Source organism: Myodes glareolus, chromosome 3, assembly GCF_982192425.1.
Source record: "Myodes glareolus chromosome 3, mMyoGla1.1, whole genome shotgun sequence".
Taxonomy (NCBI): domain Eukaryota; kingdom Metazoa; phylum Chordata; class Mammalia; order Rodentia; family Cricetidae; genus Myodes; species Myodes glareolus.
This window is the reverse complement of record NC_142028.1, coordinates 69,595,748-69,616,748: the sequence shown is the minus strand read 5'-3', so window position 1 is coordinate 69,616,748 and position 21,001 is coordinate 69,595,748. Positions and strand designations below refer to the sequence as shown.

Below are 21,001 nucleotides of genomic sequence, written 5' to 3'. Positions count from 1 at the left end.
TTCTGGGCCGCGCGTGGCGCGAGCGGAAGTGACGTCACCCGCGTTCGGGGCCCAACGTGTTTCACGTAGGTCGCCTTTCCGGCAGGGAAGTTCTGAAGTGCTCACCCCGCGTGTAGCAGAGTGGGGTACTGTCGCCAGGATGGTGAAGCCCAAGTACAAAGGACGGAGCACCGTCAATCGGTCGTCAGCCAGCACCAACCCGGGTACGGCGGGCTGGGCGGATCTAGGCCACGGGAACCCGGGGGAGGAAGGCCCGGCCTGGGTGGCGAGCCCGGGGTGTGGGCACCCACTCCAGAGTCGGGGCACGCGTCATGCCAGCCTCTGGCAGGTCTGCGGCCTCTCAGGCTGAGGTATAGAGAAAGGCAGGTGAAAAGTGGACGAGGAGCCTGGAGTCCTGGCACACGCCTGTCATCCCAGCCCTCGGCAGGTGCATCGCGAGTTCGAGGGTGCCTGGGCTTCAGGGCACAGACTCTGAAAACACAAAGTGGAGTAGGTTGACCCAGGGGACCTTTTACCCTTGACCATTACATTCGTGCCACGTTGGCTTTGACTATTAAGTGATAGATGGTAGCATTGGCTCTTGATACAGATGTTTCATAGGCAGATGTTTCATAACCCTGCAGATAAATATGACGATGATTTTAGTACGGGTGTTTAACACTGGGAAGGCAGAGCAGGCATAGCTCAATGAGTTCCAAGTCAACCTGGTCTACATAGTGAAAGTCTGTCTCAAACTAAAAAAATAAATAAATAAAAAGTTTAGATATGCTCTTGTCTTCATGGAGCTGCAAGGATAGCTGATCTCAGTATTTTCTTTCAATTTGCATAATTAAGGCCTTAGAATTATAAAGGCACTCAACAAGGCTGGAAAGACCACTGGGAGATTAAGAGCTCACTCACGCTGTTCTTGCAGGAGGACCAGAGTTCAGTTCCCAGCACCTAGTTCAATTGGCTCTCAACTGCCTGTTACTTCAGCTCCAAGGGGTGTGTGATGCCTCAGGCCTTCAAGACATCTACACCAACATGCATATACTCACATACATACATATACTTTAAAAAAAAAACACAGACACACTGTTCATGTAGTAATACTAAATGGAAATATACAAAAGTTTAAAGTTGCTGCCTTATTTTGCTGTCTTTCATAAAGGTATTTAGTCATATAATACCATTTATTTGGAAAACATACTTAGGATTGGTTGGCCATTTGTTTGATGTTGTTTTTAAGGAGAGTTTAAGTTCATCAATAATTTTAAAATACAGATGTGAGCCTTAGGGATGAGTAGAAAGAGGTAGTCAGCAAAAGGGCCCAGAGCCAGGTGTGTGTGTGTGTGTGTGTGTGTGTGTGTGTGTGTGTGTGTATGTGTGTGTATACACACGCGCGTGTGCGTGCATGTACTTCTCAATAAAGAGTTCTAGTAATTTAGTTTTATTTTGGGTTTTCTCTTAAAATTTAGATGAGGGGCTGGAGAGATGGCTCAGGGGTTAAGAGCGCTGGCTGCTCCTGCAGAGAACCTGGGTGTGATTTCCAGCACCCGTGATACTGACAGCGTCTGTAATCCAGTTCTAAGGGATCTAACACCTGACACTGTGTACATTTGGGTGTGATTTCCAGCACCCGTGATACTGACAGCCGTCTGTAATCCAGTTCTAAGGGATCTAACACCTGACACTGTGTACATTTGTTACACAGATATTTGGGCAGGGCACTCATACATAAAGTATAAATGGATAGAATTATTAACAATTTAGAATAGGAGAGCTAACTATGTGTTCAAAAAGAGGGTTTCTAGATACACAGCTTCTAAACCCAGAAGCTTCAGATATCAGCATATAAACCATAATTTATGTGGAATATAACCCAATTTTTTTAAAAAAGCATCATTTCTTGACCTTTAAGACTACAAATAGTTCTTTGTCTTTTTAAAATTTATTTGTTTTTATTTTGCGCGCATTGGTGTTTAACCTGCTTGTAAGTCTGTGTGAGGGTATCAGATCTTAGAGTTACAGATAGTTGTGAACTGTTTTGTGGGTGCTAGCAATTGAACTTGGGTCCTCTAGAAAAGCAGTCAGTGCTGTTTTTCTAAACCCCCCCATGTCTCCAACTAGAATATTTCTTTTGAAAATATTTATTTACACAGGGCAGTGGTGGCGCACACCTTTAAACCCAGCACTTGGGAGGCAGAATCTCTGAGTTCTAGACTAGCCTGGTCTATAGAGTGAGTTTCAGGCCATCCAGAGCTATATTCTTTTCTTTAAAGAAATTTTTGATGTTTGATACTCCAAAGTCTGTTTTACCATAGATATTTTCTTTTTCTTTCTCCTTCCTTCCTTCCTTCCTTCCTTCCTTCCTTCCTTCCTTCCTTCCTTCCTTCCTTCCTTTCATCTATCCATCCATCCATCCATCCATCCTTTCTTTCTTTTTGGTTTTGTTTTTGTTTTTCAAGGTAGGGTTTTTCTGTGTAGCAGTCCTGGCTGTCCTGGAAATCGCTTTGTAGACCAGGCTGGCCTCGAACTGATAGATACCCACCTGCCTCTACTTTCCAAGTGCTGGGATTAAAGGCATGTACCACCACTGTCCGGTCACAGATACTTTTTTTATTCTGGGGCAAGGCAAGGTAAAATGGGAAGAATAAGTTCCCCAAATTGAAATATTGAGTTTAATGAAGTATTTAGATAAATGTGCCTCAGCGTGCTATGAAGTTGCCTTGTGAGGCTGCTCTATGCTGCTGCTCGGGTTGGTCTTCAAAGTCCTTATTTAAGAGAGGGTAGCTGGGCGGTGGTGACGCACACCTTTAATCCCAGCAGAGGAGGCAGAGGCAGGTGGATCTCTGAGTTTGATGCCAGCCTGGTCTACAGAGTGAGTTCAAGGGAAAACAGAAAAATCTTGTCTTGGAGAACAAAAAAGGGGGGGGGGCGCCGGGTGTGTGTGTGTGCAGACTGGTAATTCACTTCGTTAATTCCTGTACTTGAGAGGCAGAGGCAGACTGATCTCTGTTAGTCTGAGGCCAGTGAGGCTACATTGAGAGACCCTGTCTCAAACAATCAAAAAGACAGGGTCTGGAGAATGCATGCTGGCTGCAGGATGATTCTTTGAAGATTGGCTCTGTGTAGTTTTTTTTTTCTTTTCTCAGTTTTGCCAATACTCCAACTATACTTTTAAAGATTATTTTATGTGTATTTGTGTTTTGCCTGCTTGCACGCGCACGCACACACACGCACACACACATCATTGTGTGTGCCTGGGGCCTGCAGAGGTCTGAAAAGGGTGTTGAGTCCCCTAGACCTGGGTTGTCAGCTGTCACATGGGTGTTGGGAACTAAACCTTTGTCCTCTATAAGAAAAACCAGTGCTTTAAATACTGAGCCATCACCCCAGTCCCTATTGTTTTGTTGTTGTTGTTTTATTTTATTTATTTGTTAACTGAGACCTAGACCTATCCTTTGTGGTTGAGAGCACAGGCTGATCAGATGCTTGTGTTTAAATTCTGGCTGTGCTGATTAGCAACCGTATGACTCTGGCACAGCATGACCACTCACTGTGTCTCACTTTCTTAGTCTGTAGCACATAACGTCAGTATGACATCTCCTTATATGGCTGTTGTGTGGATTGAGATGAGGCCAGTAGTGGGGACAGCAAGGAGCCAGTGCCAAAATGAAAACTGGTGATAACTGCATCCCATTCTTTCAGAAGTCTATAGCCTTGTCTTACCACATTCTCATAGTCATTTATTGGAGCAGCATGCAGAGAGAGACATTCTTTGACGAAGTTAGCTTGGCTAGTTGAGTAAGCTGTTCGGTGTGTTTTAAACAATGACTATACTTAACCAATTGTTGGTTATCAAATGGTTTATTGTCTGTTTCTAGATCGAGTACAGGGAGCTGGAGGCCAAAACATGAGGGACCGTGCCACAATTCGGCGCCTGAATATGTACAGGCAAAAGGAGCGCAGGTGAGCGTTGGGCATGGCCAACCTTTCCTTTTGTTTATGCCCTGGATTTAAAACTGAGACTTAATCACCGCTTGTTCCCACCCCTACTTTCTCCAAATAGGAGCAGGACGTCATTTCCTATGGGGATGGCTTTGATAGCACAGTTAAAGGCGGGGTAGTAGATGGTGAAGCGGTGGTTGTTTCCTAACACTTCCCGGCAAGTGGTCATCCTGTTCCTCACATGCTGATCTCCAACAGTGCCGTGTCAAATCTCAATTAAATACCCATCAGATACAAGTACAGAGTGTATAGACTACTTTGAAAACTGCCAGGAAACTCGACTTTTAGAGCCAGACTTCAGATCACAGCATTGTGGCACTGGGATGCTCTTGACAGCCCAGAGTTCTGCTGAGGCAGCCTCCACTCCAGGGACTTGCTGAGAGTGGCATTTTGCTAGCTGGTTTTAATTTGTTTGGTAATTAGATTCATTTCTTCTAAAAGTTGTGTGTAAAACACAAACGTCAGTAACCTAACCTGCCTTTGTCGCCTACTTTGCAGTTTGTTTTAGAATTTTGAGTTCCAGGATAAATCATCCTCTACTTAAAATTCATTTAAACCAGCCTTTAAATAATTACCAAAAAAACTCAAGTATGTGATTTTTTTTTTAAAAAAGCAAACAAACAGTAAATGGATTTTTAAACATCGGCATTGTTACTCATCTAGCAGAAATCATTACGTGCTCTGTTGCAAGAGGTTAAACGGCTTTTGGGCAATCTGTTTCAAATGTAGAAAGACTTTTTGTTTACTGAGTCTGTATTTCATGATCATCTAAACCCCCCCCCCCCAGTCCTCTGGATGGAAAGCATGTTCTGTACGCCAGCCTGTGCTGTTGCTGCCTTTCTTCTGTCGTCAACCCAAATCTGTTATTTCCTCAATTTAGGAACAATCGTGGTAAAGTGATTAAGCCACTGCAGTATCAGTCAACTGTGGCTTCTGGCACAGTGGCACGAGTGGAGCCAAATATTAAATGGTTTGGTAAGTATCATCCCGTATCTCTGCTCTACAAATGTATGTCGCATGAAAAAGTCTCAAACGCTGAAATGTCCAAAAGAAGTTTTCGGTGAGTGAGACTGCCAAGGGCTCTAAAAGGGAAATAAAGAATACCCATAGTGGGAAGAGAGCTGAGAGAGTGGTGGGCTCCTCACCTGTTCCTTTGGAAGAGCACTCATTCTTAGTCAGAAGTGGGCCCTCGAGACCACAGAGGCAGATAACACCTTCCTCATAGCATCTGCAGAGCTGGGCCGCAGTGGCGCACACCTTTAATCCTAGCACTCAGGAGGCAGAGGCAGGCAGATCTCTGTGAGTTCAAGGCCAGCCTGTTCTACAAGAGCTAGTTCCAGGACAGGCTCCAAAGCTACAGAGAAACCCTGTCTTGAAAAACAAAACAAAACAAAACAAAAAGTGTCTGCAGACCTGGGACCATTCACCTCTTCGTTTCTAGTTACCTGGGAGATGGTTGCACAAGAAGTGGCTTTGCAGGTGCTCTGCTCCATTTGCCTTGCAGCAGGGTGATGCCTTTATTGGTCCTTGAAGTAGTGAAGAGAGTTTCTCCAGTCACGGGGATTGAAGCTTCTTTAGGAATTCCTGCTCTCCACTGTAATGTGGAGATAGTCATTGTTTGCCTGGCCTCTGACCCCTGTGCTAGGTGCAGGTGACCCTTGCCTGTTACACTCTGTTTAATGCCTTTTGATGGGCTGTCCCCCCTAAGAACTGAAACAGAAAGAGTCCAAAGAGTCAGGAGGAGCTCAGGGGAGAGTGCTTACCTGGAATACACAGTCCTAGGGGCTACCCTCATCACCACCAAGGAAGTAAATATTGATGTATATGAATGCCAGAGAAGGCTGTGGAGGGGTTGTTTATCATGGAGCTGAGTACTGGGACTCCAGGTCCAGAGTATCTGAATTTGGAATCAAATTGTGTGTGTGACTGGAGGCAAGTTATTAAGTCTCGGTCTCTTAATTTCCTAATTTCTAAAATGGGGATAAGAAAGGTACCATCTCAAGATGGTTGTAGTGGAGCACATCTATAATTCTAACACTTGGGAGATGGAGGCAGGAGAATCAGAAATTCAAGGCTAGCCTGAACTACATGAAATCTTCGCTCAAGAAAAGCGGGAGTGGCTAGTGAGATAGCTCAGTGGTAAAGATGGTTACCCTCGAACTTACCTGAGTTGTCTCTGGAAGCCACATAATGGAAGGAGGAAAGGACATCAGTAACTCTTGCAAGTTGTCCTCTTATCACACCAGGGCTGTGATCCTCCCCATCATAAATCAATATAAGAAGAAATCCATGTGACGTGCTTACATAGTGCCTGGCAAATAGTGTGAGTGCTTGACGCTTGTGTCTGCATGTGCTGTATGGACCTGAATGCTTTCTTTAACCGCAGAAGTCTGGCGTTCTCCAGACGCCATTGTCTCCTTGTAGATGTCCTGAATATCTTAGCAGTCCCTTCGAGCTCTCTTAACTCCTGAGTTTTGGGGTTTCTTCTCTGTCTCTGTGAATGATCAGCTGCGATTGGCTCCAGATTTCTTTGCCAGGACTGGCAGGAACTAAGACATTTGTCAGATCTCAGTTCCATTCAGTTGTTTAATTTTTGGTTTCATCCAATCAGGAAGTTGGGCTTGGGAAACTGTTGAAACCCGTTATGTGTCTGAGTTGGTGGGTGAATTCCTAGTGTGCGAGTACAAGAGAGGCCCATTACCCCCTTTTCATAAGTGGCAAAGAAGTGGCTGGATGTGCAGGCGCTTGAGTAGTTCAGAATGACCTATCATCTTGCCTTCTCCACGTCATTGAGAAGATGAGGGCAGAGGCAAAACCAATTCCTTATTAAATGGCAATATTTTTATCTGTGAAATAGGAAACACTCGTGTGATCAAGCAGGCATCATTACAAAAATTTCAAGAAGAAATGGATAAAGTTATGAAGGATCCATACAAAGTTGTCATGAAACAAAGCAAGTTACCGATGTCTCTTCTGCGTGATCGAATCCAGCCTCATGTAAGATGAAGCGCCGTGTTGGTGGTAGGGTTTTGTGGACCAGCTCTGAGCAGATACCTCTGTTTGTCTTCGGCTTTCATGGGCAGCAGAGGAAACTATGAGACTTGGCTCTCTCCTTAGCCACTCTCTGTATGGATTGAGTCTGGCCCAGGAGGTGCAGTGCTGCGTGACTCCAAACGAGACTTTGCAACCAGACTTGAGTTTCGGTCTTCACTCATCCCCTTCTCTATCCTGTTACCTTTCTCCATGAATCTTAACTTCCCTGCCATAAAGAGAATGTGCCTCTTTTCATGTTTGGATACACCTGAAGCACCTGTGGATGGCCCAGTGAGCATGCAGCACCCTGCTAATAAGGCTAAAGAAGTGATTGCTGTTAGGAATGTTACCTGTGTGTATGCATGCATGCCTTCGCATGTGCTTGTAGAGACCGGAGACAGCCTGAGCACTACCTGCCTTCCCTTTTTTGCTTTTTGAGGCAGGTTTTTTCACCAGCCTGGAACCTACTAAGTTGGCCAGACTGGCTAGGAGGCCCCTGGGATTGGCAGTGATAGCTCATCATCTCTGGGGAGATGTAGAATGAAGGCTGAGATGGAAGGAGTCCTTCAGTGTTTTATGCTTCTCGGCCTTTGTGAAATCTTGGAGGTGGTTTCAGCTGAAGCAAAGGTTGTTGTTCACTGGAGTTTTGTACAGTAAGGGCTGAGTCTGGCCTGAGCAGAATGAGTTCGCACAGAACAAAGAAGTGGCCTAATGTTTGCCTGCACATTTTAACTTGCGTTGAATAATTCCCAGAAACAGCCAATGCACATGCTTCAGTGCCAGTCTGAGGAGGGGAGGAAAACACTGACATGCATACAAGGATTAAACAGTTCAAAGAAAAGTGTTTACTTAGAGAACAGAAATCAAAAGCAAAGCTGCCTATTGCCTCAGGTTTTGTCAATTATGTTCTGTTTTATGACGGGCTAGAAGAATGGCACCTATTAGTGGAGTGACTGTTTTCTTTCAGGGAAACATATGAGCGTAATTCATGAACCACAGACAAGTTGCTCATTTCCCTTGTTCTCTTTGTCTCTTCTCCCTAAAGCCATCTTCTAACCAACTATTGAATCCCATTTCTGGGAAGAACAGAGATTCTATTGTGAATTTATTGCTTTGTTGCTTGTTCCAGTTGTTCCTAGCTCAGATATCTGATGTGTGGAACGAAGGAACCTTCAGTCATAGGAGGCAGCTTGCTTGTGTTTTTGTTGTTATTGTTGGTTTTTGTTGTTGTTGTTGTTATTTTGGGTTTGTTTTGTTTTGTTTTAGTTTTTCAAGACGTGGTTTCATAGGTATAAGATTGTGTGTGTGATGTGTGTGTGCATGTGAATACAGGTGCCCTCGGGGGCTAGAGGTTTCACATCCCTTGGTATTAGAGTTAGGAGCCATGTGATGTGGGTGCTGGAAATTGAACTCGGGTCCTCTGGAAGAGTAGTATGTGTTCTAAATTGCTAAGCCATCTCTCCAGCCTAGTTAGGAGTTCCCTAAGGATATTTTTGCTCATACTTGTTTTAAAAATTGATATTGATTTTGTATGTACTCGTGCGTGTGCTGTTAGGCAACTTTCAGAACTGGATTCTCACCTTTATTCAGTCTTGTGAGGCAGGGTTGCTATTGTTTCTGATGTACTGTGTACTCTTCCTGCAATTACAAATTCACACCACTGCGTCTTTTTTTTCTTTTATAATTTTTTTTTTGCAGGAATTTATTTTTATTTTATTTACTGGTGTTTTGCCTGCAAGTTTGTCAGATCCCTTGGAACAGGAGTTACAGACAGTTGCTAGTACCTTGTGAATGCTGGGAATTGAACCCAGGTGCTATGGAAGAGGGCTCTTACCCACTGAGCCATCTCTCCACCCCTACAATGCATCTTCTACATAGTTTTTTACATGCCTTCCAGAGGTAAACTGGCTTTACTGAGTGAGCCCTCTCCCCAGCCCACGCATACTGACTTTAGAACACATCGCCACAGAAAGTGCTGTTTTCCTTGTGGGTGGTCCCTCAGGTAGAAAGTAAATGTGGCCACTGAAAGACCAGAGAAAGTTGGGGGTTGGTGGATGTTAGGAAGGCATGGGCTGCTGCATCACTCTGGACTTTCCTAGCTGGTCCTTACCAGGGCTTTGTACTAAGGGGAAGAAGGTGTGTTTTTGTTTTGTTTTAAAGAAGTCTCTGCAGGCTCTTAACATTCTGATATGTGGGAGATCCTAACTCAATCTTGGACTTTTATCCTGCTTCAAGAATTCCTATGCCTGTAACTTCTTTACAGGCGCATCAAGTTCTAGTTAGTATCAGATTCCTTTATCACATCTAACCTATTATTTTGGACTTTTGCTAGATGTTTTTCATCTGAAGAGTTTCCATGTGCATTTAATAAAAACGTTACCTAAATTAGGGAGAATGTTATCTGAAACTAAAATGCATCTTCTAAAACAAGCAATTCCTTTTAGCCATGAGAGAAATTAATTTCCAAGAAAAAGTTGACATTTACAGTTAGTTTAAAAAAGAAAAAAACACAAATTTGACTGATTGTCCTTGACAAAACCTGTGAATTTGACGAATTTTATGCACCTTGTTTGAAAGCTCCAAAGAAGGGTCAGAAAAGATGGGTTAATTTTCATCTTTGTAGCCCTGATTACGTTTGACTGGAGGCTGTGATGGGGAAGGAAAGCAGAGTTTGGCAAGTCTCACTTGGCTGTTCATACTCGGTGTCTGTATTGCCTTTAGATTCCTGCGGGGAAACTCATAGCATTGCAGAAAAGAAGAAGCCCTTGTGCAATTTAAACAAGCATTGCAGATTTAAATACATACTGGGTCTTTGCTCTCCTGGGTTTTGGTGTGGTCTGGAAAAAATAAGTGCAGACACCTTTCCCTTTCCCCGGGTGGTTTTAGCTTTGTGCTCAGTGTTTTCCTACATCTTACCTGTGCTTCTTCTTTGTCTTCAGAATGCAAAGGTTCACATTCTTGATACTGAAAGTTTTGAAAGTACATTTGGTCCAAAGTCACAGAGAAAGCGGCCAAACTTGTTTGCAAGTGATATGCAGTCCCTTCTAGAAAATGCTGAAATGTCCACTGAGAGCTATGACCAGGGCAAGGACCGTGATTTGGTGACGGAGGACACTGGTGTAAGGTACGCATTTGATCCTTGCTGCTGTGCTAGCTACAGGATATCTTCTCTGGGCCCTTTGTGCTGCTGTGGGGCGTGGTAGTGGCGCTCACAAGTAGTTTCCTCAGACTAGAGGCGTCAGTACAGTGGAGGCCAGACCAAAAATAATTCCACATGGCTTCATCACCGCATACTGCTCTTCACTCCCAAGGAAAAAGGAATGATGTTTTCTTCTTCTGTAAGTCAGTGGTGTACACTGCCATTCGAAAATTACAGAATGTAGTTAAGTTGGAGATTGACTCTGGTTTCCTGGGTCTCTAGACCACTGCGGCTATATGGTTGATCTTTTTCTATGACCTTTCAAAGATAATATGAAAATGTGATGAACCTATATAAAGGTTTCGGGGTTTACTCGTTTGTTAAAATTTGTTTCTTTTTATTTTGTGTATGCCTGTGTTGGTGTATGAGTGCCACAATAAGGAGGTCAGAGGAGTTGATTCCCTCCTTCTCCATGTGGGCCCTAGGGATCCGACTCGGGTTGTTGGGCTTACAGCGACCATTTTTACACACTAAGCCATCTTGCCGTCCTCAGCTTATTTTTAAATTGTCACACACAGTAATGGTTTTCTTTATGGCATTTTCATATGTATGTGTCCTACTTTGTGTAGTGAGTTTTTATTTTCATTTTATATTGTTTGGGAGAGGAAGAGGGAAAGGAGAGGAAGGATCGTAAGCTTTCTTCAGTCTTGTGGGGAGTCATATGCTAAAGATGGCAAATCACCCATCAGGATTCCCCGCAACACCTCTTTCATGAGATAGAGTCCGCTATTTAGCCTTGACTGACCTGGAACTCACTATGTAGAGTTATTACATAGCCTCAAACTCACAGAGATCCTCCTACTCTGCCTCCCAAGTGCTAGTCTTAAAAGCGTGAGCCACCACATCTAGCTATAGTAATTTTTTATTTACAAATATACCTTTTTCAGTCGACTTTCACTGTGGCACGCTTTGTTAATTGGATAGTTGTACTGTTTCTAGGTTCTCCAATGGTCATCAGTGACACTGAGACTTCCTCATTCCTAAGGATTATTGAGAGACAAACAAGGCATAGTGGCACACACATTTAATCCCCCAGCACCTAGGAGGCAGAGGCAGGTGGATCTCTGTGAGTTTGAGACTACCTGGTCTACATAGCGAGTTCCAGAACAGCCAGAGCTACATAGTGAGTCCCTACCTCACAAAACAAATGAAGAAACAAAACAAAACCAAAAAGGATTACTGATTGACAAGTCATGATATCAAATCAAAGGGTGTGCGTACTTTTGATAGGCAGCTGCCACCTTGTCCTGTAGACAGCCTTAGTTTCTCTTAGGCAGTGCTAGAGGACTCTTGTTCTCCCCACATCCCTGTAACGATGTGCGGACAGGTTTGGCTGTCTCACAGAAATGTGAAGATTATGATGGTGTCACCTCATTGCTCTTGCCATCCCATCTCAGTAGAGAAAAGAGCAGGCCATCTGAGACCAAACAGAGAGAAGTAGCATATTCGTTTATTAGAATTACTTGACTCTTTATGTTCATGTGGAGGGGTGTGCCTGTGCACTTGGACAGAGAGAGGTCAACTTGAAAGGTCAACCTTTTAAAAAAATTTTATGTGTGTATGGTATTTTGCATGTCCGTATGTGTGCACCAAGTATGTTCTTGGTACCCATAGAGGCCAGAAGAGGGCATTGGAGCCCCTGGAACTAGAATTTAAAGACAGTTGTGAGCTACCATGTGGATACTAGGAATTGAACCTGGGTCCTCTGGAAGAGCAGCCAGTGCTCTTCTTTCCTGAGCCATCTCTCCAGCCCGCAGGTATCTTCTATTGCCCTTCACCTTGTTTTTTTTGTTGTTGTGGGGTTCTTTTTTTTTTTGAGACAGTTTCCCTTGTACCTGGAACTTGCTGGTTGCTTAGACTAGCTGACTAGCAAGCTTCAGAGATCTTCCTGCCTATGCCTTTCCCTGTGCTGAGATTACAGGCACATTCCACCATGCCTAGCTTTTTTCTTGTTGTTATTGGTGTTTTTTGGTCTGTTTTTTTTTTGTTGTTTGTTTGTTTGTTTCAAGACAGAGTTTCTCTGTGTAACAGTTTTGCATGACCTTGAACTTGCTCTGTAGACCAGGCTAGCCTCAAACTCACAGAGATCCACCTGCCTCTGTTTCCTGAGTGCTGGGATTAAAGACATGTGCCACCACTGCCTGACTTAACTTTTTTATTTAATTATTATTTGTTTGTATGTACATATACATGTGTGCCACAGTATACATGTGTGGTCAGAGGACAACTTGTGAGAGTCGGTTCTTCCACCAGGGATCAGACTCAGATTGTCAGACTTAACAGCAAGCATCTTTACTCAGACATCTCACTGGCCAATATTTGAACTTTTTTGTTGGCTTTGCTGTTGTCTTCCTTTAAAGGGTAGAGTAGATAATTGGGGAGGACAGACTATTTTTGTTTCATTTTTCTTAAATAAATGTCCTTGAGGCTAGTAAGTAAGCAATTAGAAACTTTATCCAAAAAAGTGCCTCTTTCGAGAGCTGTGAAGTGTAGGTTGTGACACAGGTCCTGCTGTGCCCTTCTTAATTCCTGGTGACAGTGTCTAACTACAGCTGTGCCCTTTCCCTTTTTATTTACTTATTTTTTTATTGTAGTAACATACATGTGGCATAGAATTTGCATTGGTGCCCAGCCATATCACTGTCAGCTCTGAATTCTCATCACCCTAGTTTGACAAGACTATGTATGGATGAAGGAAATCACACATTGTTTATCCTTTTGTTTGGCTTATTTCCTGTGGCATGATACCATCAAGGGTCACTCAGTCTCGTGACAGTATGGCATAATGTCCTTCTTTTTATTTATTTTTTAGTAGCATTCTTTTTGTGGTTTTTAATTTTTATTATTTCTTTAATTATGTGTGTTTATTTTTTAAATATGTGTGTTTAATGTTTTGGGGGGAGTTGTTTGTTTTGATTGATTGATTTTATTATCTTAGTGTGTTTTGCTGGCACATAAGTGTATGGACCACGTGTGTGCAGAGGCCAGGAAAAGGTTTCAGATCTTTCAGGACTGGAGTAACAGACAGTTGTGAGCCAGCCATATGTGTGCTAGGAAATGAACTCAGGTCCTCAGCGAGAGCAGTAAGCGGTTTTAACTGTTGAGTCATCTTCAGCCCCTACCTTTACCAACCTTTTTTTTTTTTTTTTTTTTTTTTTTGATTTTTCGAGACAGGGTTTCTCTGTTGTTTTTGGTGCCTGTCCTGGAACTCTTGTAGACCAGGCTGGCCTCGAACTCACAAGGATTCGCCTGCCTCTGCCTCCCGAGTGCTGGGATTAAAGGTGTGCACTACCACCGCCCGGCTTTTTACCAACCTTTTGATACAGGGTCTCACTGTGTAACCCTGGCTGGCCTGAAATTCACAGAGCTTGTCCTGCCTCTGCTTTCATGGTGCTAGAATTAAAGGTGTGCGCACCACTCCTGGCACCGTCCTTCCTTCTTAAAGCCGACTGTGCATCATCTTAGGTATTCTTTCCTTTGGTATATTTTGGGCTTTTTTGTGTTTTGGTTGTTGTTGTGTATGTGTGTATATTTGCATTTTTGAGGCAGAGTCTTATGCATTCCTTGCTGGCTTGGAATTAACCGTGCAGACCAAGTTGTCAGACCACAGAGCTCCTCTTCTGCCTCTTGAGTGCTGGGATTATAGATATGAACCACCACCGTTTCCTTTTAATCTTGATAATGCTTCAGTTGCTCATTTCCGGTCCTTTCTTCCCTAGAAATGAAGCTCAAGAAGAGATATATAAAAAGGGACAGTCGAAAAGAATATGGGGAGAGCTCTACAAGGTAAGACTCGTGATATTCCCTGGGTGACTCCTTCCAATTTATGAGTTTGCAGGCATTGACTGACAGCTGAAGCTCTCAAAGGAAACACCGCTCTGCTGCTGGCTTCATCCTCTTCACTCTGTGAAGAAGTGTGATGGCCTCCGGCATATGATCACAGTGCTTGAAAGGAAGAGCACTTGTGTTCTGTGTTGCCTGTGAGTCTTCTGTAGATTACCTGTTAGGGTGATGCCCCACGTGGTTAGTGCAACATAAGAATTGTAGGATATTCAGCCTCACTGTCTAGTCTGCAAGGGAGAGCACACGTCTGGAAGGGAAGAAAGGAGCATACTCCTGAGTGCTGACCTAGTGCTTTTGAACTGGCTGAATAGTGTTATTAGGAGTTCCGAGCACGGCCGTGTAATTAGACATCCATAATAGAAAACTAGTACCATAAAGGTAAACTAAGCAGATTTAATTTTCTGTAAAATACCCAAACTCATACCTACCTCGTATACCTAGTACTTGTGAGTCAGGTGGATTTGCTCTAAGTTATCTTTCCTGTTTGAAATCTGACAAGTTTTGTATATTCTTAGAAAGAAAAACTTTGGAATTCTGCTCATTGGGCATTGAGACTGGATGTCACACACCCACTCTCCTCAGTAGACTATTTGCAGTTGCCTCTAAATGCCATTTTCTTCCTTTGGGTTCCCTCAAATGTCCCCCTTCATTTTGTATTACTGTAACCAACCATTTCTGCCTCTTTGATTTATAGGTGATTGACTCATCAGATGTTGTAGTTCAAGTGCTTGACGCTAGAGATCCAATGGGTACTCGTTCCCCTCACATCGAAGCTTACCTGAAAAAGGAAAAACCCTGGAAACATCTCATTTTTGTACTCAATAAGTGTGATCTTGTTCCAACTTGGGCAACAGTAAGTTTAACTTATAACATAAAACCCACTGCAGAGGCAGCTAGGACAAACCTTTCACTGCACATCAGTGCATGGTTCTTGACACAGCTCTGAAAGGTCGCATTCTTGGGATTGTAGTCATTGGCACGTTCTTATGAAAAGAGGGCTGATATGTACACTCATGGTGGGCAAAGCCACCTTTTGTCCTCGAACTGGGGGCAGCCTTGCAGGAATTTCTGTCCCCTCTGTGGAGGCAATTGCCAGTCACTAGCTGCTTCCCCATTGTGTTCCATTAATTGCATTTGGTAGTCATGATAGCTTTTCTGGAATATTGTTTTGCAGTCAGTTGTTAGACGAAAGACAAAGCACTAACTGTCATACTTGAAAGAACATCTCAAAGAATTACAGCTGTTGTTCCCTTAGGCAACACTATTTGAAGCCATCCAGTAATTCCAGCTCAGATTCTTCCAAATATTGTAAACAAACAAACTGTAATTTACCAGCATATTTTCTTTTCCCTTAGAAACGATGGGTCGCTGTGCTTTCCCAGGACTACCCAACACTTGCTTTCCATGCGAGTCTCACCAACCCCTTTGGAAAAGGAGCATTCATTCAGCTTCTGCGGCAGTTTGGGAAGGTAGGGGGCTACTTCTGCTGTAGTTGTATAGCTGAGTTTATTTGAGGGGCTGGCTTGGGTGTCCAAAGTTGCTAACTTCAGGTCAGCATCTGGGAGGTTAAGGCAGGAGGATCAAAAACTTGAAGCCAGGCCAGGCGTGGTTAGGTGATGACGCATGCCTTTAATCCCAACACACAGAGGCAGGCGGATCTCTGTGAGTTCAAGGCCAGCCTGGCCTACAGAGTGAGTTCCAGGACAGGTTCCAAAGCTATAGAGAAACCCTGTCTCAAACAAACAGACAAAAAGTTTGAAGCTGGTATGGGCTTCATAATGAAATCTGTCTCAAAACTGCAAGTTGTTGGCTCTTACTGTTTAGAGGTATAAAAATTCACAGGCCATGTGGAGTCTGAGGGGTCTGAGATGATTCCTCATTTCTCTCTTGTCCTTTGTGCCGTATCCCTGATGCCTAGTGATTCAGCCTTTGCCAGAGGATAGGTGCCTAACCTCATATTCTATGATCCCCATCACTTCAGGAATATCCTGGAACCAGATCCCTCCTTTCTGCCTGGTGCTAACAAAAGGCAAGGCTCTTGTCCCACCCTTCCTCATTTCCCAGAAGCAATTTTTGAGTCTTAGCCATCATTTCTGGTATTTCCTATGTGCCATTAGTGCATGCTTATGATTTATTTCTTATTTTCCCAACTCTTCCCCATGGTTTTACATACTTATTAAATGTTTCCTGCCTTAAACATTTAGGACTAGGGTTTTTTTGTTGTTGTTGTTGAGTGTGTGTTTTTATTTTGGTTGGTTGGTTCATTGGTTTCTTGGGGTGTGTGGGTGTGTTGGGGGGGTGGCATTGAATCCAGAGCCGTGGACATGCTAATAAGAACTTGTTACTACTGAGCTACAAGTCCAGTTCGAAGTGGTGCTCGTGCATATTCCCTGTCTCTTTCGAACTCATTGTTTTATGGGGAGGGTTTTATTTTGTGGCGTTTTGAGACCAGTTCTCACTGTGATCCAGGCTGGCTTCATATTCACTGTGTAGCCAAGACTGGCCTGGAATTTGCAGCAGTCTTTCTGCCTTGGCCTCCTGTTGTCTGCTGATGCTGAGCACAATTAGGTTTCTTCTGTCAATCTTCCCTGCACATGTCTTCCGCTCCCCCTGCTTCCCCTGTGCTGCGGACAGCAGTGTTGGGCTGGTTGCTCCTTGGTGTTCACTGTTGCGGTTGAAATGCCGCCCACTCGGTGCTGTCCCTGCAGCTCTCTGGTAGAGGTCTTTGTCTCCTCTGCTGTTTGTGTCTCTTTGCTGTTGTTTCTTCGTATGTTTAATATTCGGGCAGATACCGTGATAGAAAGATAGATAGTGGCAGGCAGGTAATCCACTTTGCAGCTATTCTTCTCCCATGGGAACTGGCTCCTCCCAGCCTGGGTCTGCCTTCAAATACTGTGCTGGGCTAGTGGCACAAGCTTCTAATCTCAGCTACTCAAAGACAGGGAACCTCCTCCCCCTAAAAAAATCTCTTTAGCTCAGGAGTTTGAAACAAACCTGGACAACATAGAACTGGTATCAAATTGAAAGCTAAAGCTCCTACAACCTTGGTAGACTCTTGGTGTCTCTTTTGGTGTGGGGATTGTTGGGTGATAGATATCACTGAAGGCTGATATTAATTAGGGACATGGGCATTTTCCTTGGGTTTGTATCTCCAGAAGGGAATCTTGCAGTTTGTAGATTTAGGTCTGGGAGCCCTGGGGGAGCAGGGTGCTAGAGGGCTGATCTCATTGTCTGGTGGTTAGAGTTGGGTGGGACTGAACACTTGCCTTTTGCTGCTGCTGCAGCCGAGGCTGCGATCAGACATGCATGTCCTGGGTGGGGATCTGTTAGTCTCTCTAGTACCTGGTGTTGCACCAAGATGAGGGGATGCACAAGCTCCCTCTTCCTGTTTTTGATCTATATGTTGTTAACCTAAAACAAGGATGCTTTCCATGGATACCTGAGGACGTGGCTTCTCTCAGTTTCACATCAAGTTGTGTTGTGCTCTGCACTGTAGTAAGCAGTCTTCCATTAGCCAAGTAACACAGCCTGACCTAATGGAATTCTATGACTGCATATTATGTGATGGGAAGTCTTTTCTTTCCACAGTTGCACACAGACAAGAAACAAATCAGCGTTGGGTTCATTGGCTATCCAAATGTAGGCAAGAGCTCTGTGATAAACACATTACGATCCAAGAAAGTCTGCAATGTGGCCCCCATTGCAGGAGAAACAAAGGTGCGTATGAATTCTGCTCTGCGTTGTATGTCTATGGAGATGCGACTGTTTAAGATACGGAGAACTTCCTTCGGTCTCCCCTTCCTCCTGTCCTCTTCCTTTCTCTGACAGCACTAGGGATCAAACTCAGGACACCACACACATGCAAGGCAGGTGTTCTGTAGTGTACCTAGCACCTAGTCCCCATCTGCTTCTCAAGATTGAGCATACCTTGTATGCTAGTCGGTGACTGTGGTGGAATTTGGTTGGTGTCCTCCATATTTAAGTCTTATGTAAATTGCCACTCCAACTTTTTTTTTTAAGATTTATTTTATGTATTTAAGTGTTTGGCCTGGCATACATGTTCACTGCATGCGTATGTCTGTTGCCAACAGAGGCCAGAGAGGGCACCAGATCCCCAAGAACTAGAGTTAACTGACAGTTGTGAACTGCCATGTGGATGCTGGGAACTGAACCTGGGTCCTCTATGAGAGCAGCAAGTGCTCCAAACCAGAGCCATCCTTCCAGCTCCTAACTCTAACCTTTTGCTTTGATAAAATCAACCCAAGAATATTTGGCATCCTGGTTAAAAAGGAACAAAAACTTAGTCTTTAGGTAGATTCTGGTATTTGGAAGTCAGTGGCAAAAAGGCTAACAGCTTCTGAGCACTTTGAAGACTTGGAGAGGGTCACTGGTGGGTTTGCACAATATTGAATGGAAATCCTGTCTCTGCCTTATACTTAGACTCTTAGCGTTAGAATTCTAGTTTGTGCTTGGTGGGAGTGTGTCATGCTTGGCTTAAGTGAAAGGTAGAATCTGGCCCGATGGTTCAGCGTGTTGCTTTTCTTCAGCCCTCCCTTCTCCCCTTTCTAACTTTATATTGTAACATCATAGATGGGTGAAGTTAAGCTTTTGTGTTTGACTCTGGCAACACTTAGAATTTTCTGTCTGCAGGTCTGGCAGTATATTACCTTGATGCGTCGTATATTCCTGATTGACTGTCCTGGCGTGGTTTACCCCTCTGAGGACTCAGAGACCGACATAGTGCTCAAAGGAGTGGTGTGTATCTTCACAATTCTGTTTTCATTTTGGGGGAGCCCTGAGAGCTTTTGCCACTCCTCGTTCAGAAGGCAGTTTGGGGTCAGCCTGTGTAACCAGATGCAGGAACATGATGCTGAACAGAGCGGCCTCTTTTCCACTCAGCCTGCCTCAGGAGGTCGAGAGGCTGTGGGCATATCTGGTCAGTGTCATCCTACAGCAGTATGTAGTTTCCACATGGGATCCAGAGGGAAGCAGGGCTTGTTTATGCTTGGTGATAATTCATGTGTGGGTTTCTGGATTGAGTCATCTTGGAACCCAGGCATTTCTCACTTGTTTCTGAATGTGACTGAACACTTTAAGTGATCCCCTTAACTGCAACCATGCTTCTAGCATACATCCTTGGCACATTCCTCCCCTTCCTTCGGAAATTCTTGGATTCCTTTTTGTGTTCTGGGTTGTGGAATTTGCAGACATTTTTACCATTCCTGCCAGTGAGTAACACAAAGCATTCCAACTTTAAGTTGCTTGTGGCGGCCACAGTCAGTTTGCGGTAAGGTTGGATTAGAGTTGATCTCTGGGCTTCATGACTGTGGTCAGCTCTCAGTGGTGCTCCTTGCTCCTGCCTAGCTATCTCAGACACAGACTCTAGCAAGGCCCCACTAACCTTATGATACCGAAATCTGTTTTGCTTAATAAAGATCACTGAGTTTTTCTGTCTGTGCTAAGAGTCGAACAAAGCATTTCCATTACCTTCTAGGTTCAAGTTGAAAAAATTAAGGCTCCTCAGGACCACATTGGTGCTGTCCTTGAACGAGCAAAGCCAGAATATATCAGCAAAACATACAGGATTGACTCCTGGGAGAATGCTGAGGACTTCCTTGAGAAACTAGCTTTCCGTACTGGGAAGTTACTGAAGGTGAGCCAGTATGTTTGGGGGTTGGCACTGGGACATACAGACTTGCCATCGTCAGAGCAGTAGGAACTGTGTCAGCTAGATGCTGATGAGCAGCCAGGATGACTGAAATGACTCTCGTGGGGAAGTACTTTGCTCTTTGGGTTTAACTGGGAGTCTATCCTGTCTTTGCAGGGCGGAGAGCCTGACTTGCAGACTGTGGGTAAGATGGTTCTCAATGACTGGCAGAGAGGTCGGATCCCTTTCTTTGTCAAGCCACCCAATGCAGAGCCACCAACAGCTCCCCAGGTAAGAACAGGGTGAACACAGCTCCTGAAGGAAAGTGGGCTCAAATGACCCCGATGCAGTGTACCTTTCGGTTGTCTCCCTTCTTGGTGTGTTGTAGGAGGCTGCTTGTTAGTTCCCAGCTGCTCAGCCCCAAAATAATCACACAGAAACCATATTATTTGCAATACTGTTTGGGCAATAGCTTAAGCGTATTTCTGGCTAACTCATATCTTAAATTAACCTATCTCCATTATTCTGTGTATCACCATGGGTAAAGTTCCAGTCTCCAGCAGGGTTCCATGGCTTCTTTTTGACTCCGCCCTCTTTATCCCAGCATTCAGCCTAGCTTTCCCGTCTAGTTCTGTTCTGCTCTGCCATAGGCTCAAAGAAGTTCTTATTAATCAATGGTAATCACAGCATATAGAGGGGAATCCCACATCAGAAAGGGGGAAATGATGTGGGAGGCCCTTATGTTTATGTGTTGCTTTTATTCGTTAAACAATAAACTGCCTTGGTCTGCTGATAGGGCAGAGTAGAACTAGGTGGGGAAAACTAGACTGAATGCTGGATGCTGGGAGAAAGGAGGCAAAGTAAAAGAGGAGCCTCATAGCCCCACCGGATGGAACTTTATCCAGTAAGCCACAGCTACACGGTGATGCGCAGATTAATAGAAATGGGTTAAATTAAGATGTAAGAGTTAGCCAATAAGAAACTAGAGCTAATAGGCCAAGCAGTGATTTAATTAATACAGTTTCTGTGTGGTTATTTGAGGAGTCTGCATGGCTGGGAAACAAGCTAGCAGCCTCTTACAACAGTGGGGCATCATCTTCATTTCTGCTATGTGTGTGTCATTCCAGAGAGGGTAGACTTTGAAGAGCCTTAGAAACAAATAAGCAGAAACAGGACAGAAGAACAGTGCATATACCAGCCTTTGGGGTGGAAGAAGAAGACGTTGATATTTGTTAAATGTCTCTTTTCTCTGGGAGCATAGGTGTTGCCTAAGTTCGTTCATGAAGAAA

At 44.1% G+C, this 21,001-nt stretch overlaps 1 protein-coding gene across 1 annotated transcript in view; it reads left to right on the top strand.

The window, feature by feature from the left end:
- The first annotated feature begins 30 nt into the window (after positions 1 to 30).
- Positions 31 to 21,001, top strand: part of Gnl2 (G protein nucleolar 2) — a 27,078-nt gene continuing 6,107 nt past the window's right edge. Inside the window, exons 1-12 of the mRNA XM_048434456.3 lie at positions 31 to 203; positions 3,867 to 3,951; positions 4,871 to 4,965; positions 6,848 to 6,987; positions 9,963 to 10,147; positions 13,942 to 14,008; positions 14,760 to 14,918; positions 15,421 to 15,534; positions 17,654 to 17,782; positions 18,716 to 18,820; positions 19,560 to 19,718; positions 19,890 to 20,003. Coding sequence (XP_048290413.3) covers positions 140 to 203; positions 3,867 to 3,951; positions 4,871 to 4,965; positions 6,848 to 6,987; positions 9,963 to 10,147; positions 13,942 to 14,008; positions 14,760 to 14,918; positions 15,421 to 15,534; positions 17,654 to 17,782; positions 18,716 to 18,820; positions 19,560 to 19,718; positions 19,890 to 20,003 — 1,416 coding nt within the window. The 5' untranslated portion in view covers positions 31 to 139. The remainder of the gene's footprint in view (positions 204 to 3,866; positions 3,952 to 4,870; positions 4,966 to 6,847; positions 6,988 to 9,962; positions 10,148 to 13,941; positions 14,009 to 14,759; positions 14,919 to 15,420; positions 15,535 to 17,653; positions 17,783 to 18,715; positions 18,821 to 19,559; positions 19,719 to 19,889; positions 20,004 to 21,001) is intronic.